Raw genomic sequence first — 9,600 nt, forward strand, 5'->3', positions numbered from 1 at the left:
CCTGGTGCTGGGCAGCCCAGGCTGAGGCTGTGCTCCGGGACCAGGATCGGGTTAGCACCAGGAACCTGGCCCATGTCAAGGAGAACACTGGCCCTGTGTCCCCACCCTGTGTGCCACCCCCTCCTCTGGGGGCCTGCAGACATTTCTGCATACCCCACAGGCCGAGGAAGGTCCCCCTGGAAAACTTCCAAGGTCGGGGGTGCATGGACAGCTACTGGGGCCCCCGACACAGGGCAGCTTTGGCTCCAGGCTCCCGTGGAGTGGCTCTAGCCCAGCTCGTCAGGGTGGGGACCGCTCACTTGCCCCAGGAGCAGGCAGCGCACTTTCCCTGCAGTGAGCAGCCTGCAGTGCTGCCTGCCCCATCCTGACACCCGAGGACTGGCTCAGCCACCACTCCTGTGAGTACAGCTCACGCTGCAGCCCCGTGACCAGCAGGCCCACCTCCAGGCCTGCCATGCCACCCTCCATGAGTCCCAGACCCCACCCCTCCTAGTTCCAAGAGAAGGCACAGCCTGGCCCTGCCCATGGCATCCCCAGGCCTGTCCTCAGCCCCACAGCAGCCACTTGCATGGCCTGCCACCAGTTGCTCCTGCTACAGGAGAGCTCGCCATGTCCCGAGGGCCATCTCAGGTCAGGGTCACTGCTCCCCGCCCCTTCCCCAGTCCTCTCCAAGGCCCTGGTCACAGCTCAGAACCAGCAGGCAGAGGCTGGAGCTATGTAAGCCTTTATTGGGTCTGCAGAATGTAGGGTAAGTGGCCAAGACTGGCCTCTGTCTAGAACCCTGGATCTCACTGGAGATCCAGGTTGGGGGCCACCTGGCTGAGGAACCACGAGACACCAAAGATGACGCCGAGGGTCTTCGGGATGTCCGGGTCGTCTGCAAAGGCCTGGGCGCCTTCCAGCGGCAGGTGCACCACCTCAATGAGCTCACCTTCCTCTGCCAGGCCCCCACCTGGACCACTACGCTGGGCGTCTGTCACCTCTGTGTAGAACATGGTCTGTCTGGAGCCAGTCAGTCCCACTCCAGACCTACGGGTTGAGACAGGGTCTGCTGAGTCGCCCTGCTGGCCCCCTGGCCCTTCTACCACCCTCCGACTCACCCTCTCTACTCTGCTCCCTCCAGCCCTCCAGTAGGCAGGACTGTGGGATGCCCTCTCCCACCGGATGCCCACCTGGTGTGCACGCCTGTGGCCCCTCCACCAGCAGGGCATCCCTTCCCTGATCAGGTTGTACTCGCCAGGTGGGGAGGGTGTTGTAGATGTGATTAAGGACCCTAAGCAGTGACTTGAGCTCATCAAAAGGGAGAGCATCCTAGGCAGGCATGGCCCAATCAGGAAGCCCTCCAGAGAGTGTTTCAATGCCAGAGAGGGAGAAATTCGGACCTGTCCTGCTGGCCCTGAAGAGGAAGCAACCGCCATGCTGGGAGGGGCCAACAGCCAGCAGAGAGGTGGGACCCAGTTGCCAGCCACCAGGACATGAATTCTGCCATAACCATGTGGGCCAAGGATACCCCATGCCCCCATGAGATTGCAGATCCGGCTGACAACCTGCCTGCCACCTGTCAAGGCTGAGCAGAGGACCCCAGCCCTGTATGCAGCCCCCAACCACAGACACCCTGAGGCTGTTCCCGGTGTTGTCTGGAGCCCCTCAGTCTGTGGCCGGCTGCAGAGGCCCATGCCAGACCCCAGCCCATACCTGGGGACAGAGGCTGGCTGGGAAGCAGGGACAAACCCAGCAAGCTGGGAATGGCCTTCCCACAAGGGTTCCCCACCAGGAACCCACAGGACACAAGTTTCAAACTAGGGACAGCATGCACTGACCCCCCCGCAGCATGGCAGAGTGGGGTGGGGTGGCAGCGAGGTCCCCAGGATCAGGCCCAGTGGCCCAGGCTGGGGAGGGGTGAGACGGAGCCCCCTCCCTCAGTGGGCAGTGGCCAGAAGGGGGCTGCTGGCAGCCAGGAGGGGTCAGGCACCAAGGAAGGGTGCCTGGACTGGCGTGTGTGGAGGGAGACCACAGGCTGGGAGGACAGGATGGCAGAGGGACCAGGCTGCATTCTGGAACAGGACGGGGAAAGCAAGGTGTGGATCTGGGGAGAAACAGGACTGAGGGGCATCTGGGAAGATGACCAGGGGGTGGGGGAGCCCTGGCTCGCCCCAGGAGGGGCTGTCGGGTACCATGAACCAAGGCCAGCCGGAGGCCTGCAGGGTGGAGGCTGCCCTCTGAGATGGGCCCAACATGCATGGGCAGGGAACAGAACTGGGGGCTTCCATGCCCCACCCCCAAGGCCTCCCCATCCCAGACTGACCTTACCCAGCTGCTTCCTTGCCCTCTAGCCCCTCACCTCCCGCAGACCCCTTCCTGATGGCCCATTTCCGGTGGCGGCCACAGCTGCACCTCTGGGGGAAGTGGCGGGTCTGGGGTTTCCAGCCCCGGTTTCCGCTGGCTTGTGAAGGAGACAGGCCCGGCCCTTGGCCCGGGCTGAGAGGAACCTACCAGCCAGGCTGGGCAATGCCTCCCCCACCCCAGGGCACGTTCCAACTTCACTCCATCACGCCCCAAGCTGACTGCCTCCCCGGGCCTTGTCCTTTGCAGCGGCAGGTAAGAGGCCTGGCTCACCTCCAGAATCAGACACAGGAGCCACGGGCCCTGCCACAGGGTGGGCGAACTTTGCTGTCAGTCCAGCCCCCCATCAGGCCCTCAAAGACAGACGCCCTGACCCCTAGTCGGCCGCATCTCCAGTCCTGCGTCCCTGAAGCCACAGCCTGCTCTTCACAATGCAAGTCTAAGCAGGATGCCCACTTCCCAGAGCCCTCCTTGGCTCCCCAGCACCCTCGCAATCAGGCCGTGACCCTCCTTGGCTCCCCAGCACCCTCGCAATCAGGCCGTGACCCTCCTTGGCTCCCCAGCACCCTCGCAATCAGGCCGTGACCCTCCTTGGCTCCCCAGCACCCTCGCAATCAGGCCGTGACCCTCCTTGGCTCCCCAGCACCCTCACAATCAGGCTGTGGCCCAGAGCTTGTGCCAGTAGAACCACCGCGGCCAGGGCTGCTTGACCACTTGCCCTGAGAGCCTATGCCGTGCAGCCCCTCTGCCCGGATTCTGCCCAGGCCCACCTCCTCCAGGGGGACCAAGGGGACTCCAACCCCTCCCATGCCTCCCAGCTGTGCTCAGTACCACGGGCCAGGGAGGTGGGGGCGCAGTGGGCGTGGCGGGGCGCAGTGGGCGTGGCCGGCCGCGGGGTGTGCACCTGCAGAAAACGAAGGCCCATCCTTCACACCCAAGTCCACCCTTCGGCATGGAAATTCTGTTTTGCTGAGACGGAGTTTCACTCTCGTTGCCCAGGCTAGGGTGCGATGGCCCAATCTCGGCTCACCGCAACCTCCGCCTCTGGGTTCAAGCGATTCTCCTGCCTCAGCCTCCTAAGTAGCTGGAATTATAGGCTCCTGCCAGCACACCTGGCTAATTTTGTATTTTTAGCAGAGACAGGGTTTCTCCATGTTGGTCAGGCTGGTCTCGAACTCCTGACCTCAGGTGATCCGCCTGCCTTGGCCTCCGAAAGTGCTGGGATTACAGGAGTGAGCCACCGTGCCTGGCCCAGCGTGGAAATGCTGCCTTTAACTTGGAGTCCACCTACCCAGGCAGGAACGCACCCAGGTGAAGTCCTTGAGGCTGCTGAGGCGGGAGGGCCGCAGGTTCAACCCTGAGTGGCCCATGTGCCGGGCTGATAGGCTCAGAGACTTCTGGTGCTTCTCCCAGTGGAGTGGGCCCTAGCCTCTGGAGGAGGTTGTGGAGGCTGGTGCTCAGCTGGTGGGGCTGGGGGGACTCTGTGACACCCTCCTCCTTCCCCAAGACCTCAGCTGGAGTCAGGAGCCCATCGTAGTGTCCCTGGGGAAGTGGATGGGCTTCATCCCAACATCTTGTCCTGGGAAGGCAACCCCAGCTGGCAGGCCTTATGGGGCAGGAATTGGCGCCTCGACTTTGGTGGGGTCATGTCCCAAAGCACAGGCTCCAGGCCGTGCCTCTTCCCCAGGAGAGCTGGAGCCACCCCTTCTCCAGCCCAGGACACAGCTTCTCCCTCATTCCTGAGCCACCCTCTGAGAACAGAGCTGTGACTCACCCCCACCCCCAGCACCCGGTCTTAATCCTACAGGAAGTAGAGGCACCTGTCAGCAGCAGCTGCCACCCGGCCTGCCCCACACGGCTGGGGGCCGCGGGCTGGAGGCATGGGGCTGAGACGCTCCAGAGAGCCCCAAGAGCCCAGGTTCCGGCCTGGCTTAGGATCTAAGGCGCGCTCTGTCCAACCCTCCCCTAATCCCATGTTGAAAAACAAGGAGAAATCCATCCTGCTTGCACACTCCCAGGGACGGGGCCCTCACCCTCTCCCAGAAAGCCTCTCCCGTCTCCTGAGCCACACCATAGACCTGAGGGCCTGGTCCCACTCACCAGTATGTGGCGACCCGGCGCAGATCAGACGGGGCCAAGTGGTAGCCACACTCCTCCCAAGCCTCCTTGCAAGCCACTTCCTCCAGCGAGAGCCCAGGCTGGTCCACAAGGCCGGCACACAGCTCAACTGTCACCCCCGCTGAGCCGGGCAGGGCTGGCTGCAGCTCCCGGGGCCTGTCCTGGTCTACAGCTGCTAGGGACCCTGGGAAGTGGCGCTCCACCTCGCCCGCATACACAGCTGCGTGGGAGGAAGCCAGACTATGCTCACAGCCACGTGGTGGCCACCTCCAAGTCACCCGTGCAGCCAGGCCCCCTCACAGGGCCTCAGCTTCCCCTGGAGCCCCCTCCCACATCTATATTCAGACCCTCAGGACCACAGAGACCTGAAGGTGACCCTGCAGATCCCCTTCCCACCCCAGCTGGCCTCACCTGGCCGGAACTGCTTCACCAACACCAGGCTCCTCCGAGAAGAGTTGAATAAGAGAACGGTCACGCTGTGTACGGTGGGAGGGGCTCAGCACATAAGCACTCCACTGGCCCTGCTTGGGGCCCTGCCTCCCACCTTTCTGTTCCCAGCATGGCCATCCCACCTCCTTGCCAGCAGCCCAGGGAGGTCAGGCCCCTTGCTCAGATAGGATGGCTGAGGCCCAGGCAGGACAAGAGCTTTCCAGGGTCACAGTCCGGCCAGGACCCAGACCTGCTGTATTCCAGCTGGCAGGATGGGAGGCAGGGGGCAGGGAAGGACACACGGGCAGCTGAGTAGGTCAGGGTGCTAGCAGCTGCGGCCGGGTGACTGACAGGACATTTGGCCCTCACTGACCAGCTGCCCACCAGCCACACTCCTCGACCCACGTCGCCATCCAGCCCAGACCCTGGATGCTAGGGGCAAAGGCTCCAGGATGACCTCTCCCTGCCCTGAGAGGACTTGCCCACCATCACGGTCCTGGTGGCCTGAGCTAAGACCTGACTCAGCCCCCAGGCCTCAGGCTGACCCCTCTGGGACAGGAAACCCAGAGGCCGGACAGAGAGAAGGGACTTTTGGAGCCCCGCAGGGAACAGAAACGTCAGAGAGGAGAGGGCCCCTTCCCCCTGGGCCCAGTGTTCCCATGGACATCAGTCTGGGGCTTCCCCAGTGGCCGGGCTGGGCCAGGCTCTCACCTGTCATGCGTCTTCATGAAGTCCCAGGACTTCTGGGCACCGTTCTAGAAGAGGCAGATCAGCGGTTACAATGTGCCAGGATGGGCAGAGGTGCTTGGGGAACCAAGGAGGCCACAGACCCGCCGCACCCACTCCAAACCAGGGAGATCGGCTCATGGCCTGGGCCCACAGGACCCAGGAGCTGCAGCTCCCGTGGGCAGAGGAGCAAGCAGCCTGGGAGGGGCAGGGAGGTCGAGGACAGCCTAATACCCTAGGAGTGAGGCAGAAGACCAGGGCAAAAGGCAGGGAAGGTATCCAGGCACCCCATGAAACACTGCCCAGCACAGACCGGGCACAAGGGGCTGCAGAGAGACGCACACTGTCACCAAGTATAGGAAGGCTCATGGAGGCTCAGGGAGGCTCAGGGAGGCAGGCAGGACCCCTCACAGCAGGGCAGGGAGGGCCCCAGGCAGAGGAGACCAGGTTTTCCTGCTGAAGCTTCCTTGGGCCACTGAACAGGGGGAGACGGGAGGGCAGGAGGGGCCAGCACCAGGAGTGGATGGGGCAGGGTGGCGCCCCAGCCAGGTAGGAGATGGCACTGCAGGACTCTGTGACTGTTGTGATGGTGACCGGGCTGGGCCCCGCCTCCCACCCTCCCATCCCCAGTTTCTGGCCGTGGCTCTCCCACACACCCTGTGGTCCTGTTCTCCTGTGGCCACCCTCCACCTTCCCCCTCCACACGCTGGGCACGCCGCCCTGGCAGGCCCCTGCACCCTGGGTGGGCAGGTGTGTGGGCTGGGCCTGCTGGGGGAGGCTGGAACTGACGGATTCTGAGATGCACTCCCATCCTGGGGGCTGGGCCTGGGGTCCCACGGGGTCCCATCTCCGGCGAGCTCAGCCCATCTGCCACTCCGAGGCCCAGGTGAGCTGCTCACCCCACCCTGGGGGCTCCGCCCAGGCTGTGAAATGGACAGAGCCTGAGTGGCAGAGACACAGGAAGTGCAGCCAGGACTGCAGAAGAGGGAAGAAGCCTTCCTGAGGACTTCCTGGAAGAGGTGACGGAAGTGAGGGAAGGGATTCTGGGCAGGCAGAGGCACAGAGGCCCTCAGCTTGGCTGGCAGGCAAAGGCGTCCTGGGAGGAGAGTGCCCATTTCCAAGGGAAGGGAGGGCCAGTGTCCCGCGCAGGTCAGGATGCCCAAGAGGCCGTGGGGTACCACTCCCGGGAGGCGAGCCCAGGCCTGCCTGACATCCAGCCACCCCAGAGCCAGCCACCCAGCCAGGGCAGGCTTCAGGGAAGCCCCCCGCCCACAGCCTGCCATGTGCCTGCTATGCCCATGCCCCCTCCCCACCACTGCTTCCCCCTGAGTAACATCACCCCATGCAGGTCTCAAGGACCCTCTCAGCTCAAGGTCAAAAGTGTGTCAGACCCTTAGGTCCAGCCAGGTCAAGGTGCAGGAAGGTTCAGGGAGGCCACTGAGGCCTGGGAAAGAGGGGCAGGTCTGGGTGCAAACAAAGCCCCATCACCTCAGAGCCATGGGGGTCCCCCGCCTTTGGTCTGCCTGACATCACAGGCCTCCCCTGGCTGGATGCAGCAAAACGCTGAGGGCTGCAGCTGTCCCTGGGTGGCGGCCAAGGTCCAACCCAATGTCCCTTGGCCCTGAGAAGACGCCGCCCGGCCTGAGCCTGCATCCGTGTCCACCACAGCCACGGCCCACACCAGCTCAGCTCTGGTTACCAGAGCCCCTCAGCAGAGCTGTGCCAGTGGGCTGCACGCTGAGGCTGCGAGGGCTGCCCTGAGCGCTTCACTGGAAGTGAGGGAGAGAGTGCTGCCACCAGGGCCACAGAGGGCACCTGCCTGGGCTGCCCTGTACCTGCTGCCTGAGGCCCAGCCCTGTGGGGACTGTGCAGCCACAAGCAGGCATCCCATGTGGCCATCAGGGAAAAGGGCAGTGACCCCATGCCCCCACCTGCTGTACCTCGACTGATCCCAGCTGCCCCCCGCCAGCACCACCAGCTTAGCTTTGCCTTGGGGAGAGCCAACAGGACTCCCGCCACAGGGAAAGTGAGGGGCACAGGGCCTCTCTCAGGCTGGGGGCTAAGAGGGCTTCACAAGGATGGTGAGGGGCAGCATCCTGGATGTGATGGGGGGGACAGGATGCCCCCTGAGGGAGGCACGCAAGCAGAGGGGCACGGCGACCTGGACCACCTGACCTGATGAGAGAGGCTGGGGGCGCTGGACTGACTGTGGCCAGGAAGGTAGTCTTTGCCTAAATGGCATGCAGGAGCTCTGGCAGAGGGGAGATCTGCTGGGGGCAGGCAGGCATGCAAGCAAAAGGTGGGGCCCAAACCGGACAGGGCTGGGCTTAGAGGAAGACAGGCTGGGACTCAGTGATCCACTGGATGTGGGAAGAGGATGGCAGTAGCTCCTTCACCCAACACATATGCCTCATGCCTGTAATCCCCATGCTTTCAGAGGCCAAGAGTTCGAGGCCAGGAGTTCAAGACCAGCTTGGGCAGCAGTGAGACCTCGTCTCTACAAAAAAATTTAAAAATCAGCCGGGTGTGGTGGTGTGCACCTGTGGTCCCAGCTACCGGGGCAGGGGCTGAGGCAGGAGGATCGCTTGAGCCCAGGAGGTTGAGGCTACAGTGAGCTGTGATCATGCCACTGCACTCCAGCCTGGGAAACAGAGCAAGACCCTGTCTCAAAAACAAAACAAAACAAAATATTCCTTGTGAACCTACCATGTGCCTGGTGCCAAGTGAGGCAACACAGCCCCTCGTGTCGGGGCCTGGCATGGGAGAATGTGACACCCTAGGAGGTGGGGAAGGCTGAGCTTAGGCAGATGGAGACTCCAAGGAGGTGCCCTCCCTGGAAAAAACCCCAAGGAGGAAGCCCACTTTGAGACTCGCTCAAATTCTCACTCAGCTCCTTCTCCTACCTCCCTGCTTCCACCCTCTGCACTCCTTGCTCCTTCCTCCTCGGCCCAGCTATCTCCTCCTTCAAGTTGCAGCATGAAAGCCACCATTTCCAGGAAGCCTTCCCTGATCCCCAGGGCAACCAAGGAGTCCCACTGTCAAAAGGGTCGGATTCCGGGGACGGGAAGGATAGGGCCCAGCAATGCTTCCTTGAAAGGATGAGTGGTGTCCCCTCAGATGTCCCTCCTGCGGCCCCTCCCCGGCCTGGGGGCTCACTGGGTCGGGGAACCCGCGATCCGGCGGGCGGAGAAGGGGCCGACCCGGAGCTCGGCGGGAGTCGGGGGCGGGGCTCCGGGGCGGGGCCCGCAGCGCAGAAGGCGGTGGGCGGGACGCGGGTCGTGGGCTGGGCCGCCGGCGGGGACGCGGGGGACGCGGAGGGCGCGGGGACGCGGGCTCACCTGGCGGTAATGCAGCGTGAGCGGCCGCAGGTAGGGTGAGGCGGCGCAGCGGCCCACGGACGCTCCCTCGATGCGGTCCATGGCGGCGCCAGGACAGGCGGGGGTCCCGACCGCAGTGGGGACCAACCCGGGGCAGCGCCCTGGCAGGACGGGAGCTTTCGGGCGGGCGCGTGACGGCGGCTCTGAGCATGCTCCGTGGGTGCGCGGGGCGGGGCGGGGCGGGGCGGGGCGGCCGAGGTGGGCGGGGCTCGCAGGTGCCACCTGTCGGGTGCTGCGCGCCTGGGGGCGCCGGTCTCCGCGGTGCCAGGGGAGCCGCGCAGGCACGTGGGCGTCGCGCAGAGGAAGGACTGGCTGGGTCGACCCCGGCCGCCGGGCGGGGCCAGCCGGACCGGGGTACAGTGCTTGGGTGGGACTCAGGACCTCTTGGCTGGGGGAGGGAGGGCCTGGAGGTGGTTGGAGCCAAGAGCCTGCCCGTTTGGGGTACCTCTGGGGATGAACCACAACCCTGAGATTAAGTTACTCCAGGGGTCCGCGGGCGGGGCCGGGGGCGGAGCAGCGCCCCAGGGAGGGAGGGACTGGGCCCAGGAAGAGAGTCACGGGAGGCCAGAGAGAGGGCCCTGGAAAGAAGCCAGGGGAGAGGAGAGTG

The 9,600-nt window shown here is 64.4% G+C and overlaps 1 protein-coding gene across 6 annotated transcripts; it reads right to left on the bottom strand.

Moving 5' to 3' along the window:
- Positions 1 to 708: 708 nt before the first annotated feature.
- Positions 709 to 9,122, bottom strand: NUDT14 (nudix hydrolase 14). 6 transcript variants are annotated; one of them, XR_006699917.3, is made up of 6 exons: positions 8,955 to 9,122; positions 5,602 to 5,645; positions 4,873 to 4,937; positions 4,444 to 4,681; positions 1,173 to 1,396; positions 709 to 1,029 (listed from the first exon to the last, which is right to left on the bottom strand). XR_006699917.3 is itself a non-coding variant. In XM_045397675.1 (6 exons), the coding sequence occupies exons 1-6, from the start codon at positions 9,033 to 9,035 to the stop codon at positions 789 to 791; spliced, it is 957 nt and encodes a 318-aa protein (XP_045253610.1). In that variant the 5' UTR covers positions 9,036 to 9,122; the 3' UTR covers positions 709 to 788. The 6 variants fall into 6 exon arrangements, 3 of the variants coding, with proteins under 3 accessions (XP_045253610.1, XP_005562437.1, XP_073854491.1); XR_012416195.1 differs by lacking the exon at positions 1,173 to 1,396 and adding an exon at positions 3,635 to 3,885; XR_012416194.1 differs by having other exon boundaries at positions 1,173 to 3,922.
- Between the last annotated feature and the right edge of the window lie 478 nt (positions 9,123 to 9,600).

The sequence above is a fragment of the Macaca fascicularis genome, chromosome 7, assembly GCF_037993035.2.
Source record: "Macaca fascicularis isolate 582-1 chromosome 7, T2T-MFA8v1.1".
Classification (NCBI taxonomy): Eukaryota; Metazoa; Chordata; class Mammalia; order Primates; family Cercopithecidae; genus Macaca; species Macaca fascicularis.

Bases quoted from the DNA above. Each gene is read 5' to 3' on its own strand.
- NUDT14 (XM_045397675.1), bottom strand. From the start codon at position 9,035: ATGGACCGCATCGAGGGAGCGTCCGTGGGCCGCTGCGCCGCCTCACCC. The intron at 4,938-5,601 runs GTGAGAGCCTGG...CACCGTACACAG, and splicing joins TTCATGAAGACGCATGACAG to CGTGACCGTTCTCTTATTCA. The intron at 1,030-3,634 runs GTAGGTGGACTC...CTCAACCCGTAG, and splicing joins CTGGGTGCGTTCCTGCCTGG to GTCTGGAGTGGGACTGACTG.